The following is a 17,044-nucleotide window of genomic DNA, read 5'->3' on the forward strand; positions in this document are numbered from 1 at the left end:
GTTACGTATGATTATTTGGCATTTTATTGATGTTGACAAAATCCGACCATCCCATCGTCGAAACATCGAACTTTTGGCAAAAAATTTCATTTTTCCTTCATTACTCCTAAACCGTTGAATCTACGGGAAAATTGCATCAAACCTTTCTTATAGAGGACGATGAGATCTATAATTTGCATGTAAAAATTTTTCGCTAACATTAATATTTAACGAGTTATTGACGAAAAACGAAAAAACAGTTTTTTGCAAATTACTCGTTAACTATAGATGCTAGCAAGAAACTTTTATACAGAAATTGTAGATCTCGTCGTCCTCTACAAAAAAGGACTGATGCAATTTTCCCGTAGATCCAACGGTTTGGGAGTTATTGACAAAAAACGAAAATTTCGCGAAATCTGAAGGGGGTACCCCTTGGAAAAATCTCGGAAAAATAACAAAAATTTTTGTTGTTGTTTATTATTAGCAATGTTCTTCGGACGTCTGATTTCTTTTTAAAAAATGTGTTTCTAAAGTGCATAAACTGTTGGGATTGACTGTATGGCCTATACATCCTTAAACTCATGGCACCGTACTATGAACATTTCTTTTTGTATAAAACGAAGCGCAACTCAAGTAGAATCAGATGTGCACGTGCAGACACTGCAAACGGAAGGACGCTACGCGTACGTCTGTTTCATGGCAAACGATATCGATACTTGGCAAGTGACACATACATATATGGCGACACTGTCCGTTCACTACGCTGTGGATGATGCGGGGATACTCGAGGCTAGGAGAAGAGATTCATGTCAACGACAGGCGTTTGCCATTTGTCACTCTTCTGCACTCCTCTACAAAGCACAATTGCACTGTTGTATCCCTGGCATTTTCAACAGCTTATATCATTTCATATTCCAACTAATTTTGGAAAACACATCGTTTCACGTACGGTACCACTACATACATGTATACATGTACATATAACGCGTCATATTTCAATGAATAGTGTCAGTGGGAAATATCGTAATTAATGTTAATGATTCCATTAATTCTCTCATCTATATTTCGTAAAAGTTCTGTTAATACTTTTGTTTCATATAAAATATTAAAAAATTGATGGGTTTGTATAAATAAAGTTCGATCTTCAGAATGTCACAAAGTTTCAGATTTAGGTTTTGGCTTTTGATTTTAATTTATATGAATTCTTAATACTTGTAAATCGCAGACATTTCTATGAAAGCTTGTTGGCTACAATATACTCATTTTTTCAACTACGTGAAAAATTATATAGCTCTCTGATTTAAGTTACAGGAAATTAAGGAAAGTATGTTCTGATTTTCCATTACCTAAAAAAAACGTATCGTTCAGAGCATGCATAATGCCTGTACATAAAACTCGAGTGATTAATGCGATTCGCAGCTGGGGCTGGCGCGTGCGGCCCCCTGTGTTCGCTCTTAAATTCGTCCTAGGTGCCAACCCCAAAAGCCGCGTAATATATATTACGAGGGTTGCTAATTATCCTCCCCTGCCAGCGGACTGCTGCGGAAAAGAATGTAGGCGAGAGAAGAAATTATTCTTGGCCGAGACTGTCAAACTCGTTACCCTTTGACGAAGAAGGATCGACTGTGACTATCGACTTCGACTATCGAAAACAGCCCATTGAATTCTCGTCTATCAAAATCGGATGAGAAATTGTTCATCGGAAAATATAATTTCCAATGGAGCAGGAAGAAGTTTTAATAATGATCGTCGAGATAGAAAAAGAATAATCGATCGCTCTAGGGAATTAGGAATTCTCTGAGCAATTCAAGGAAGCGTGTACGTAAAGAAAGAAAAAAATGTACACGTGTGGGAGCATCTAGGTGTTGCGAAGCACACGACAAAGAGGGAAGGACACGAACTTTCAACTTCTCTTCCGCCTGTAGAGCTTGCTCGTTCTGGGGTCCTTTTATGCGTAACCATTTCCGACATTGTCGTGACGTCGAAATCATGATTTCCCTCTGTTCCTCCTCGTCTCTCTCCGTATCTCCTTTTCGTGTGCGTCGGCGTTGTTCGAGGAAGAGACGGAGAGCGCGGGAAGGGACGATGAAGAGAAGACAGACAACGAGAGAATGAGGGAAGCTGTTCCCTTTGTACGAGTTTAATCCAGCATTGTCGAGGCACGGTCTTTTATTTCAGGCCCGCGGAAGGCAGGCACGGTACGATACGGCGCGTCGATATATAAAGAGGAGAGTTCTGTTCTGCAAATGCGCTCCAGGGAACTGATCCAGCTGTTGCTGGTCCTTCGAACTTTTCGTTTGCCATTTTAATCAAGACCTTCACAGGAAGGAAGTCCTGCGGTACAGTCCGTGTAGGCATCCAACGCGAAACAACGAGAGAACAGCATCGATGAACAATACGTATCGTTCAGAGCATGCATAATGCCTGTACATAAAACTCGAGTGATTAATGCGATTCGCAGCTGGGGCTGGCGCGTGCGGCCCCCTGTGTTCGCTCTTAAATTCGTCCTAGGTGCCAACCCCAAAAGCCGCGTAATATATATTACGAGGGTTGCTAATTATCCTCCCCTGCCAGCGGACTGCTGCGGAAAAGAATGTAGGCGAGAGAAGAAATTATTCTTGGCCGAGACTGTCAAACTCGTTACCCTTTGACGAAGAAGGATCGACTGTGACTATCGACTTCGACTATCGAAAACAGCCCATTGAATTCTCGTCTATCAAAATCGGATGAGAAATTGTTCATCGGAAAATATAATTTCCAATGGAGCAGGAAGAAGTTTTAATAATGATCGTCGAGATAGAAAAAGAATAATCGATCGCTCTAGGGAATTAGGAATTCTCTGAGCAATTCAAGGAAGCGTGTACGTAAAGAAAGAAAAAAATGTACACGTGTGGGAGCATCTAGGTGTTGCGAAGCACACGACAAAGAGGGAAGGACACGAACTTTCAACTTCTCTTCCGCCTGTAGAGCTTGCTCGTTCTGGGGTCCTTTTATGCGTAACCATTTCCGACATTGTCGTGACGTCGAAATCATGATTTCCCTCTGTTCCTCCTCGTCTCTCTCCGTATCTCCTTTTCGTGTGCGTCGGCGTTGTTCGAGGAAGAGACGGAGAGCGCGGGAAGGGACGATGAAGAGAAGACAGACAACGAGAGAATGAGGGAAGCTGTTCCCTTTGTACGAGTTTAATCCAGCATTGTCGAGGCACGGTCTTTTATTTCAGGCCCGCGGAAGGCAGGCACGGTACGATACGGCGCGTCGATATATAAAGAGGAGAGTTCTGTTCTGCAAATGCGCTCCAGGGAACTGATCCAGCTGTTGCTGGTCCTTCGAACTTTTCGTTTGCCATTTTAATCAAGACCTTCACAGGAAGGAAGTCCTGCGGTACAGTCCGTGTAGGCATCCAACGCGAAACAACGAGAGAACAGCATCGATGAACAATATTTCATCATGAACAGTTTAAACACGCGTGTCCGTTATTCACATGTTCGTACTATATAATATTTGTCATATACGATCACAAGAATTCTAATTAAGCTCGACAAAACGTTTTTTTCTAGATACGTAGTGAAAACGCGTAGTGCCTATTGTTCAACGCGTTTCATTTCTCTGCATCTCTGTTATTAAGACTTTGAATAAAATCCACGAAGCGGAAGAACTGTCCTCGCTGGTACTCGATATTTCATTAAACAGGCGACTTTCCGCTGGGAAAATCATTTCCCTCGACGAGTCTCGTGCCAGTTTTTTCGGGTCACGGACTGTCTGGCGATGAATGAAGGGAGCAGATGCGGCCGGATGCAAATCGCGGATTAATCTCGCCAACCCCATCTGAGCTATCCCCGAATCGGCCTATCCCTGACCCCCTTGGAACGCGAGGGGTCGGACGACACTGTATGTGAGAGAGTTCGCATGTGTCGAGGACAGGAGTCACTCCTTCCTATCACCTACTCCCTCGATTCCACGGATTACGACACTGTCCACAAAATAGCCGACAGGTATCCACTTTCCGCATCAATTAATTTATCCGACCCACTTTGATTTAAAATTTTACAACACAGATTTCTTTTAAACTGCTCCGCATTATGACAATTTAGTATTTTTAATACACACGTGTTGTGTTATTTATGATACATAATTACGTATAAATGAATGTATAATTACATTTGGTATCATAGAAATATTCTAAATTTGGAAATTTTTGTTTTGTTTCATAGCGCACTATCATATAGTATGGTTTTTATAAGGTTTAAAGTATTCTCTAGCCTTAGAGACTTGGAAAGGGCTTTATCGATTCTATCTCTCATGCATGTGCGTAGGTTTACTTTCCTCCATGAGTGACTCCATCAAACTAAGCCTCAATAAACTATAAAGTACGAGGATTAAGTCACCCCTCTGCGAAACTCATGCGGAGGTGTCTCTAGTTGATCGAAAAGCAGTGCGTTCACTCCGAAATTGAAGCTATTTCGAGGGTGAAAGTACGTCATGCTTTTAATAAAGAATGGTTTTTCACTCACCGTTCGATGCCTGTCAGCCTTGGATGCCTATACTTTCTCGAGAGAAGCAGTCCACCACCCCAAGCCGCCTATGAAGAAATTGAAGTATAAAACGTTACTAAAACACTAAACACTTTGACTTGTAAAGCCTAGATTTTCCGAATTTCCCCTCAATTTAGCCTGTAGGGCTGCTCTTCGACTACATGTCGCTTCTCACATTTATTATTTACGCTAAGGCTCTTACGCGTTTGGCATTTATCGTCCGAGCGTTGAACTGATTTGAATAAGCTGTCCGACTAAATAGAAATCTCTGTTATCTCTTTGCAGCGAAACACTTTTACTTTCCTCATTCGTTTCGTCAAATTATTATTCTATACCTTCGATGATTAAAAACGCGAAACAACACAATTATCCTTTTCGATTGACTTTCATGTAGCTACTTTCTTCAAAGATTCCTTCATAGGTGTTTGATAAAATTATTTTAGTATTACTTACGTCGACGTGCAGCCATAACTGGTGTCTTTGACAGATATCAGCGATTTCAGGAATGGGATCAAATGCTCCGATTACGGTTGTCCCGGCGGTAGCGTTCACAAAGAATGGGATGTGTCCTCTAGCTTTGCGTTCCAGAATCAATTCTTCCAATTTCGACGGAATCAGGCGACCTCGTTCATCGCTGGGAACCATCACGCAGTTGTCCGTTCCCAATCCACAGACAGAAGCACATGACTTCACCGAATAATGACACTGTTCAATAGATTAAGAGAATTCTGAATTTCATCTCTGTTTCAGTATTAAAATAATTTTACCACTTACAATTAGACCACGTAAATTAAGATACATATGATTATGTAATAGTAATAATACTATAAATAAAGAATAATTCCTGGAAGATATATTTTAAGAATGAACATTTTTTGGTAATGTGACGAAAATTAATCTGTATTTTTAGCTAAATCAGAATTCAGAACTTGGTACGAATACTAAAACACGTTTGAGAGAAACGACTCTAAGTGGAACAAGTCGTACCTGGTCAGACGTGAACATAACTAGCTGTCCTCCGACAGCGGAGAGGCCACGTTCCTTATACTGGGGGAACATTTTATGTCTGGCTGCAAGGAAGGCGTACAGATTGCTGATGGAACCACCCGGAGCAAGAATGGAATCGCCGCAGTTCCAGCCGATGAGCTCCCTCATCTTTTGCAGCACGACATGCTCCATAAGAATGAATACCGGCGCGATTTCATAAGTGAACATGTTCGTGTTCGCCGTCGCCGTGAGCCACTCGCCGGCCATCGAGACGAGATCCAAACCGCAAGACAATTGATTGAAGAAGTGAGGGTGGCCTGTGAAAAATGAAGAATAAAAAATTCGTAAAATTCCCGAGCTGTTCTTGAAACAATAAATAACTTCGTAAAGTATCTAATTAATTTCTTAAGCCAACTAATCCCTAAAATAAATTTTATACATATGTATACAATTCCTTCCACTACGTTCAATTAAATTGTTTTCAATAAACTCATAAATCAAAGACGGTATGCTCATACCCTTGCGAGTGTCGTGATTGTTCGAAGACGCCGTTTAATGGCAAGGTAATTAATAACAGTGACGTGGCACGTGGCCAAAAATTATATGGAGGCATTCGTGGCATCGAATGCGAGAACGGACGTTAAAGGCACGCGGATAGAAAGCGATGGGAAGAGAGCTTTAAGCCGCTCGCTGAGTACGTTGTCATCCGCTCTGCTGAACATCGCGCTAGGATCAGGGTTAATGCTTCTGTTCGATGGGAGTCTGCCTCCTGATGCGAATGGGGTGAGTTGGTGTTAGGATTCTCATGTTCCTCGAACATAGCTATTACGAATGAACTTGTACTATACTATACTATACATAGAGAATACAGGAAAAATCAGTGATTTTTATTCGTCCTATCCTCTTCCTTTATCAGTGTACAGTGTCAAGTCTGAATTATTTTCTATTTAAATAACCACTCTAAGTGGAACAAGTCGTACCTGGTCAGACGTGAACATAACTAGCTGTCCTCCGACAGCGGAGAGGCCACGTTCCTTATACTGGGGGAACATTTTATGTCTGGCTGCAAGGAAGGCGTACAGATTGCTGATGGAACCACCCGGAGCAAGAATGGAATCGCCGCAGTTCCAGCCGATGAGCTCCCTCATCTTTTGCAGCACGACATGCTCCATAAGAATGAATACCGGCGCGATTTCATAAGTGAACATGTTCGTGTTCGCCGTCGCCGTGAGCCACTCGCCGGCCATCGAGACGAGATCCAAACCGCAAGACAATTGATTGAAGAAGTGAGGGTGGCCTGTGAAAAATGAAGAATAAAAAATTCGTAAAATTCCCGAGCTGTTCTTGAAACAATAAATAACTTCGTAAAGTATCTAATTAATTTCTTAAGCCAACTAATCCCTAAAATAAATTTTATACATATGTATACAATTCCTTCCACTACGTTCAATTAAATTGTTTTCAATAAACTCATAAATCAAAGACGGTATGCTCATACCCTTGCGAGTGTCGTGATTGTTCGAAGACGCCGTTTAATGGCAAGGTAATTAATAACAGTGACGTGGCACGTGGCCAAAAATTATATGGAGGCATTCGTGGCATCGAATGCGAGAACGGACGTTAAAGGCACGCGGATAGAAAGCGATGGGAAGAGAGCTTTAAGCCGCTCGCTGAGTACGTTGTCATCCGCTCTGCTGAACATCGCGCTAGGATCAGGGTTAATGCTTCTGTTCGATGGGAGTCTGCCTCCTGATGCGAATGGGGTGAGTTGGTGTTAGGATTCTCATGTTCCTCGAACATAGCTATTACGAATGAACTTGTACTATACTATACTATACATAGAGAATACAGGAAAAATCAGTGATTTTTATTCGTCCTATCCTCTTCCTTTATCAGTGTACAGTGTCAAGTCTGAATTATTTTCTATTTAAATAGTACTAGATGGAAGAGAGAATTAATTAACAAGTAGAAATGATAAATTTCATTAACATTTAAAGGAACATTATAATTTGTAACATGATTATTGCTTAGCAGATGTAAATATTCAGATTTTATCGTTTTTATTCAGAGACGTGTTTGTATCTGTGTGTATAGATGAAATTATTTCACGATGCAGGATCTTTTTTGTCCTTCGAGTCCGTATTCTATCATTCTCTAAAATAACTTAGATCCCTTGATCCTGAGAATTGATGGATCCCCTCCATTGAATATCCGGCCGCGAAAAGACTTTTTCCCCTGGGTGCGCGATATCCTCGCAACCTTTGATAACCTGCGAGGAAGATTTTCTCGGCGAATAAAACTTCGAATGTTATGCATTATGTCTCTTAAGAGACAGATACTATTTTCCCAAACAGTAAGTAAGACCAAAGACGCGAATGAGAATTTCGAGGGTGCTGGCTAGACATTTTAATCTCAGGGTATTACGTAGTGATTGACGTATAACGTCTTTCAGGGGCTAAATGCTCCCCTTGGCACATCTGGAACTCTAGCTTCAGGATTGTCCCTGTGGCGAAATCCAGCCGTCGCGACGCTTCAGTATTTGATGAAGATTTTCATAATAAACTTTTGAAATTCAACATTTAAATAATATACGAATAAAAAATAAGAATCTTGTCATGCAATGTTTGTAAGAAATCAAAAATAAAAAATTACAATTTCGGCGTAAATAGAATACTAGATAATTAATATGGAACAAACTCTACCCCCTTTATCTATTATTCGATTCTTTAATCAATAATTAAAGTACGTATGTTTAAACAATGCCTGTGACCACTCTTTCTATTCTACAACCCACGAATCTCACCATCTAAATACTGAAGTCTCCGGAGACTGGCGCGTATACAACCGACACAAAAGTGGCCACCCCCTAAATGCGATATCGAGCAGCGGTATCTGAGCCGTTTGTCGCAGTGTTATTCGCAATTATCTTGGTCCGTGGATCGTGGCACGCGTCCGGTCATAGAGGGGGTGCGACAAGACGGTCCCTCTCCCTATCTCTGTCTCACCCCCTAGATTTTTCCAGGAGTATCGGGCACGACGTGGATTCAGTCGAGGGTGGAGGAGGGTCGATGGTCCGAAGCGCCCGCATTTTGCGCGTCACACGCGTCGCTGAGCGACTAGATTGTTTGCAGAGGCTCTCAAACCGACGTGGCCCAGGACCGAGTAGAAAAAACAAACTATTTCAATCGAGCGTCGCGGCGTGAGCTAAGCCGATCTGCATTATGCAAATTGCGAGAAACGCCGCAGCGGTGCCCAAGGGAAACTATTCTGCGGGATGTTTAGTGCCCGAGTTGGAATAGATTGAGAAAGTTTCAACTATTCGCTAAATTAATTCAGAGTAAATAGGAGATTGAAAGACGGTTGAGAGATTTATCTCTTGATTAAAGTTTCCTAATTCTGTTTTTCCAAAATTAATTCCGTCTCAATTTAAGTTGCAAGATGTAGCGTATATCTACTTTTGATTGATTAATACTTGATCAAATCAATCACATAATATCTGTACAAAATTCAGAGTCATTAGGACACAAATTAAAAAAAAAACATTAACAATTCATTGCATAGCTAAGAATATATTATTGTACGGTAGAAAAGAAAATTAAGAAGTAGAACATTCGACAGTTTCGAGCGAGAATACAATAGCGGGAGATGTTTATAGTCGGATAGTTTATAGGAAGATAGGGAAAATAAACACGAGTGCAACGTGCGGATCGAGATAAGCCAGGCAGGTTGGCGAATTATGCAGATTTAAGGGTATGTTAATTTTGAACGAAGCTGCAGGGATTTTCGAATCGGATCCCCGTTAGACTCTTTTCCATTACCGCAAAGTAAGTGACAAAATAGAAGACGGTCTCTTAAATCTAATGGGAGGCAATCTTTTTTGGTTACGATCGATTCTCCAGTTCTGTGTAAATCAGTTTTTTATTCTGCACCCAGATTTATGCTTAAAAAATATGCATTACCGTACATTTGTGACGATATTTAAATACTTGAGTACAAAATATATGTTGTTTGATAAGAAATGTTGCTTCTTCTATGAGTCAATTGATTAAGATCATTATTGATCTATTATCCACGGATTCTACGATTAGTATTGCTCTCCCGAGCGATTAGAACATCAGAGGGTCATTTTCCGACTAATTTGCTCTCTTTCTCCGTCTGGAATAGAGGAAGGGAGCAAGTTCTAGGAAGAACCTGCTCGGAGCAGACCTTGGTAATATATTACGGGGATCAGGATTTGTATGAAGAGAAGTGTGTAAACCTGGCTTAACATTAATACCATGCAATCAATCATACCACTGGAAAGAAAATATTTCGAATGTAGTCTTGAACCTGATCTTGAATGCGACTCTGAGCGACATTTAGTTTTCCATCATTAGTTCTAACATCTTTCCCAATTTCGCGCTTCAACAAGTTTCACAAATGATTAAGAATACTAGAGAGAAATTTAAGACTATGTATTTATATGATAATTTGTAAAATATCTAGTAAATTGTCTTCCATGAAAGTTTATTTTAGATTTTTTTATACAATACGTGGTTTTCAACAAAGTATAAATATTTCGTATCAGAATTGTGTTTAATATCCTTTCCTAATATCAATAATTATTAAAAAGATATATTTTATGATAGTTTTTAAAGATATGGGATTCACAGGGTAATTTTTAGACGATCTTCGTTCCTCCCACGACAGCATTGCATTGCAAATGCCTGGATGACGGAACAACATCTACGTTCCATGACGAAACGATTTTGACATTCCACGCGGGCCGACTATCGATACCAATTTAAATTCCAACGGTGGGTGTATCCGCTGATGCTTCAGCGCCGAAAGTTCGCGAAGGGTTCGCCCTACGGTTGCGCGGTCCCGTACCACAGTCCCGATCGCTCGCCCCTATTTACTATTTCCCTCGACCCCAGCGAGGGAAAATCGTGTAGAAATGGCTCTTAATTACACCGATCCTATTGAATTCGGCACCCTGCGCAGCAGTGCCACGTGCGCTAACGCTACAACTGTGTTTTTCAATAGCCACGGTTTGTATTGTTGTTTGCCCCTTTTTTCTGTTTACCCTTTCGCGAATTCCGACGAATTTTTTTTCTTAAAGCATCGACAATTACAAGCCAAATGTTTCCAGTTAAGAATCGGGTGTGGTTTCTCCAGATTTTCAACGACGTATCATTTTAAAGATTGCCCGTTTATTGAAAAATTCCTGATTGTGTTTTCCAGGTCATAACAATTGGAGCATCTATCTCCGATATTGAGGACGAGGCAATCTTCTTCAAGAAAATGCACAAGGTCTCCGTATCGAAAGTGTGTCGTATATATGTATACATGTAATACATGAATCAATCACGAATGTCGATATTCCGGTTACGTCGCGATCAATCAAGATACTCGCACGCAGTATCTTGTTATAAGTCAGTATTAATCTCCTTCGATCGCCAGATACGAAATACCCAAATGCGCCTTAAATTACATAATAAAGAAAAATTTAATTCAGAAATAAACATTCATGTATTAAATAACGTTCATTTCACCAAATCTGAGTATTTTTAAGAAAATAATTTATATTGTATGTATATTTCTATTTATACAAAAACACTATCTTCTAAACCGCACGTATTACCACTATATCATATTTCACAGGACTATCATCGACGTCCTTATCATACGGCACCCCCGAAAATATATTTTTCAGCGTATCTGCGATCAATTGATCCTGCCGCGGAAGGGAGGGCAGTTCCTTTTTTTACGGGTGCGCGACCGGTCAGATACTTCGAGGGAATCCTGTGACGTATGATCTAATAACGACTTTTTGTCGGGCGCGTATATAGTACATAGTACGTGGTGCACGCGTCCTTCTATACACAGGGGTTGTCTCACCCTGTCTACGTTACTCTCTCGACGCTCGCCGCGTTGGCAGACAAGCCTGATTTCTGGCCTAAGTTCGGTTAGCCCTCTTCCATTGTGCATTAGCATCTATTCAAGCCGGTAATCGAATCCCGTCGAGATAGCGAACTTTCGCGGGGGATTTGCGGTTGACTTTTGGCATTTCCTCGACCGAGACGGTATAGACTAGATCCGACTCCAGAGTCACGACTATTTACATCAACGCCTCTGCACGTAATTCCGACGTTCAAGCAAAAATCGTTAGGCAGTGATTAATAAATAATGAATCCTTAATAAAAAAAAAGAGCAATTTTTATAGCCTCATCATTTCAGATTCTAGAAAATATGAAAATAAAATTATGAGAATTGATAATATGAATTTTACTACGTATGATTTCATTTTCATTTTAAGAAAGAATGTAAAAAACTTCAAAGAAATTTATATTTCAATCAGTTTGTGAAGTTCTATTATTTTCAAGACCACGCAACGTAAATGATTCAAGTAGATACTGTTTTTTTATTTCATTTACCGCTTGTACCCCACTCATTTATCACGTTATACATGAGAGAAACGTGTATATTCTGGGGGTCGGATCCGACGGAGAGGTCTTATCTCCGCTGCGAGAGCGTATGCTAAATTGAATATGAAATTATATGGCTTATCGCCCTCGTGGATGCAAGGAAATACGATGGAATAGTGTTAAACGATACTCTGTTAAATCTCTCTCAATCGTTCCTCTTTTCATCAAATATTCTTAATATTCGTCGAAAAATTATTTCGCAATTTCTACTGTGTATTTGTAATTCAAGTCTTATATTTTAAGTTTCCGTGCAATTATAATTAAATTCGTTACGTAAATGGCGTTAGACTTACCAGTTTTTACTTGATACTTCAAGGTGGTGGAGCAGTCGATAAGCAGTTGCTGGAGAGTCAGGCCGGTGTCAGGAATCTCGAGATCCAGAAGACGCATCATCTCCGATGGATGATGGAAATCGAGCACCTTCACGTTTCTATCATTCGTAGCTTTGATGAAATCGAATAGAATATCGACCACCTTCATCAGGAACTCCTTCGTTGCCGGATAACCTTCCACATTGTGAGGTAGGATATCTGAGAGCAACAAAATAAAAAATTTAAAGCAGATATAACTTTCAGAATTGAGCAATTTTTAATTGAGGCTTCACATTTTCGCAGTACGTACTTTTTTATTAACCTGTGTTCCAATCAGTTTTCTAATTCTTTACCAAAGTACTTTAATTCTTGTATTATTTACAAGACGAACGAATATAATAATAAAGAGTGTTCCCTTAGAATCTTCAATCACTTATAAATAAAATGCATGCAATTAATAAAAACGTATTATTATTTATTCTCGAGATGAAACTTTTTGAAATCCTTAATACGTTGTATAATAATTTCGAAGACGTTAAGGTAACAAGAGTTCCCACATTGACCATGATAAGAAGCTGAGCTAATTGTCTACGGTGACTCTCTAATTGTTGTAATCAAGTGAAATCTCTTCTACGATAGCGACATCGATCGATTTGATACCGTTTGATAATGAGCGTCCGTTTTCGCAGGCGCTCCGTAGACCTACCGTCGGCTCTCCGACGTCCATCGAAGCAGAAAACGTCAATTATTAGAATGATTTCACCTCATCAAACAATTGAAAGTATAGACCTATATCGACACACTCTCACTTGTTTGGTGGGATGACACCATCCATCTCACATCCTGCGTTGTCCTTTTCATTCATCATCATCCTCTTCTTACGTTGTTGGCGAATGACTCGCATCGCTGTTTTAAGAGTTTCATGCAATCATACTTAAAGTACCGTGCAGAATGAAAATGCACATTTAATAAAATGCCAGTGTATAATGCAAAATGCAATAATTAAAATTTATTTTAATATAAATTTGATTTAATATACGTTTATTAATTACTAGAAGATTGTGATATGAATATCGATTTGTGTTTAACAATTTTTAGATCCAATTCTGTGAAGATAATGTAGAATATCTTCAGATATTTCAATGTGCCGTTAGTAAATCCTCGGTAGATTGAACTGTCCCTCAGACCTAAGGCAACCATAAAATATCCCGTCGAATAAACCACCCTTCGTTTTCCATTGCGTTAAGAAGATTCCACGGATAAACACTCAGCTTTATTTATCTACAAAACCATATCTTAAAATCATTGTTTTTACACGTCAATAGTATAACAAGAAAGAGAACTATATCTGAATAAAAAACTGTTTAGACAATTGTATACTATGTATAATTTCTATGAAAGTTAAAGACTTCTATCATTGAATAACAAATTTCTCATCACAAATTACAATATTTGAAATTCATTGTTAGATAAAGACGACTAGAGCAGGAGAACCGTAAAGCCTTCTCGAAGAGATAAGTGTATTTTTCAATAATCACAAGAGCGATGGATGAGAATCGAATGAAAGAAGAAGGGAGCGCGGAACCTTATGGTGAATCGTTCTGAGCCTATGGTTAGACAAGGGAAATCCCTGGCTTTCGAGGGCTCTGCTCCAACTAATCCAGCTCTATCAATCTAACTTCCGAAAAGACCGCCAGACTCCCTTCTTTCAAGGTTTTCTAACATTCCAAGGGAACAAATGATTTGACACAGTAAATACCTATTCCGTTTCAAGGGTGAATGTGCGATGTGAAGTATTGATAATTATCATTAAGTTCTGCAGAAGACGAATGCGTCTGCTGCGATTGTTGGCTGAATTACAGGCTCGGGCTTAATCTACGCGAGACTCGTACGTCGTTTGGCACCAGATGCACCGGACCCTCGGCTCGTGGCTTTAATCAAACCGCCTTGCGGGGGTTGCTACACACGGCAATTAGTTGCAGCGATTTATAAGCAAGATTATACGGTTAATTTATAGTAATGAGTCGCGCGGAAATCGAAATAAACGCTTCGTCGGATCTTCAAACTTCGTCGGCATAATAAACATTGTAACACTTCTATAAAACTTCTACAGCTAACAAGCTCCTACATCTGATGTTATTACGATGTTAAAACCCATTTTGTGGTTAAGGATCAAATCAAATCAATCAATTTTAGTTAAAAAAAAGAACTCAGAAGTATAAATTGAAAGGATTTGAATTTTTCAGTTGGAGCTACTCTTATCGGTAGTCGACACTTGGCAAAGAGCAAACAGGGTGTCTACGACAAACCCTTCCGCCCTTTCTGCGGTGTGTAATCTGTCTTCAGCCACTCGTCGGCTACGTGCCTCTTCAGGCCAATTCTAAATCCTCTATTATTATGCACCCTTCGCGTTGCGAAATCAGGACAATATTGTGACTCCCGGATTCCATTCTCAAAAAGGCAAGACAGCATCCGGCGTTCGGACATGCGAAGAAAAGCGTTGGTTGACGAGCGATAATTTACTTTGCTTATAACCGAGAGAACAGCGAGTAAGTAGAACAAGCCGTACGTGGTCAGACGCGGGCTACGCAAGAAAGCAGTTGTGGTGTTATTAAATGTATTGTCGTGTTATTAAAACGCATTTGTTGAACATAGCGCAGATAATTTTTTTAAAAAAGGATTCTCGTAAGGCGAACATCATATATCGTCTTTTAGTTTACTTCTACATTTGCTTAACATGCTTCAACACTGAAGGAGTCGGAAAATATTTTTAACCGTGCTTACCCGTATACTTCAGGTTACAATGCTCTTTGGAGAGCGAGTACGTATTTTCGGAGCTCATTAGTCTGGTGGGCGAGTGTGTCCGGGCGAAGTTCTGAAAGTTTACAATAAAAGTCTATGTCTCTAGGATTCATACACGCGAAGTAAGATTCATCACATACGTTACTACCATTCCGTAGTAGTAATCTGATTGATCAGGGCAAATCTAACAGGTAATGATAAAGAAATTTCTGAAACCTGTCGAGGACATGTGAAAGTACTAAAAGCATCCAAGCAATATTCAAACTATTACGATTTCATAGAAGAAAGAATAATAAGATGAAAAAATAGTAAGACAGCTACGATTGACAGACGACCACAAAATGAAGAGTAGAGAGACAGAGAGAGAGAAAAAGAGAAAAAGAGAAAGAGAGTGAAGGAAGACACGATGATTGTGACGTGCAGCGAATGGGAATGCCTTACATATAAGTATTCCTTGATCGCTGTGATTTTAGTGCCGATCATTTGCACATTGTCCATGTCTCTGCTTGTGTCCCTCGCCTCAGTCCCTACAACAATCAACAACAGTGTCCGCTTCAGTGTCGAGCTTTTCCGAAACTTTCGTCTGCTTCGTCTCTCTATTTTAATTTCCAGCGAGAGCTTGACAGAAATTGCATAAGCGGTAATCAAACGCTGAAGGAGCGGTACGGCAGGCCGAGCGACCAAAGAAACATGGACAGAGAGCATTCTTTTTTTTCATTCGTTCAATTCGTTCTGTTCATTTTTTATGCGAGTTCTTATATTTCTCTGGAATATCGTAGCTCTCTGAACCGATTGACTGGTCCTTGGAGCGTAAGCGATAGACCATCCTGAAGAGATCAGACACTACGAATCACTATATTGAAAGACTAGTTAAGATTAGTGCAGATTGAGTAATGGTTATGAGATAGAAAATAGTATCAATGCACAATCATGCAGTTATCATCCAAGTCTTAAATGTAACGATTAGCAATTTATGTTCAGAGATGGACGAATGATGGAACTTGCCACTGTATAATGGTTATGGAAATCAATTAATAGAGAAAGATTATACGCACCTTTAAATGCTGCTAATATGAAAAAATGAAGCGAGAAGAAAGAAGGCGTGAAAGCGATCAAGAGCTGAGAGAGGTTTAAAAGATAGAATAATTATCATTAAATTTCCACAAAGACCAGGATAAAAAATATTGTTATTGGTTTCAATTTTCATCCCCAGAAAGGGGATCAATCTTTAAAACATCTCTCGTCAAATATTGATATATAAAAACGCGAGTAGGAGTCAAGGTCAGAAAACCAGGGTGTTCCATAGAAAACTCGTATCTAAGGTGGTACTTACCAAATCCTCCTAAGGGCACGGAATCGGTGGTCTCGTTCACGTGAACAGGGAACGAAGCTGTCTCGGTGGTTGGTTCGAAAGACTCGAGGATGGATCGACGATAGACTGGTGAAGCTTCGACGGGCTTCGGGGTGGTTTCCAAGGGACTGCTTCCAACCGAAAACGCCTGGACGACTCTCGTGCCTCGGCTTGACTCGGTCTGCCTCGAGTCTAGCTGACCTAGTTTCTCTCTCTCGTGCAACCCACGTAGCCACCCCCGTGATCCGACGGGGGTTGTTTTCGCGTGGGCGGAGCGACACACCTCGGCAGCCAGATGTATCGTGCACAAGGGATGGTTCGGTGGGCGTGCCGATCTCCAGCCAATCTCTATTCGAACGTCACGCTGACGTCAGAGAACGTGGTATGACGTATCGTTCACCCTTATCTGTGTCCCGAGCTTCGAGATACGGGACTCGCGCCGCGTGTGGTTTCCGCCGCAAGGGTGCACGCGCGCACGTCGTACCTTTTATATGTTTACGAATGTACTCTAACGCGAAACCCGACGAGATCTCGAGGAGCTACTTAGCCGCGAAATCTCTGGCACGCTTGCCTGAAATACGCGCCAGAGGGATAGCTAGCTGCTGGGAATGATAG

At 40.5% G+C, this 17,044-nt stretch overlaps 1 protein-coding gene across 2 annotated transcripts in view; it reads right to left on the reverse strand.

Moving 5' to 3' along the window:
* Positions 1 to 16,625, reverse strand: part of Gad1 (glutamate decarboxylase) — a 22,085-nt gene extending 5,460 nt beyond the window's left edge. Inside the window, exons 1-7 of one of the 2 annotated variants that reach the window (XM_018033085.2) lie at positions 16,412 to 16,625; positions 15,520 to 15,605; positions 15,061 to 15,151; positions 12,259 to 12,495; positions 6,479 to 6,795; positions 4,965 to 5,216; positions 4,491 to 4,558 (exon numbers count right to left, since the gene is read on the reverse strand). In XM_018033085.2, coding sequence (XP_017888574.1) covers positions 4,491 to 4,558; positions 4,965 to 5,216; positions 6,479 to 6,795; positions 12,259 to 12,495; positions 15,061 to 15,151; positions 15,520 to 15,576 — 1,022 coding nt within the window. In that variant the 5' untranslated portion in view covers positions 15,577 to 15,605; positions 16,412 to 16,625. The remainder of the gene's footprint in view (positions 1 to 4,490; positions 4,559 to 4,964; positions 5,217 to 6,478; positions 6,796 to 12,258; positions 12,496 to 15,060; positions 15,152 to 15,519; positions 15,606 to 16,411) is intronic. The other variant, XM_018033082.2, reaches the window with a different exon arrangement.
* Between the last annotated feature and the right edge of the window lie 419 nt (positions 16,626 to 17,044).

The sequence above is a fragment of the Ceratina calcarata genome, unplaced genomic scaffold (genome assembly GCF_001652005.2).
Source record: "Ceratina calcarata isolate Rehan_Ccalc_2016 unplaced genomic scaffold, ASM165200v1 scaffold62, whole genome shotgun sequence".
In the NCBI taxonomy this organism is placed as follows: Eukaryota; Metazoa; Arthropoda; class Insecta; order Hymenoptera; family Apidae; genus Ceratina; species Ceratina calcarata.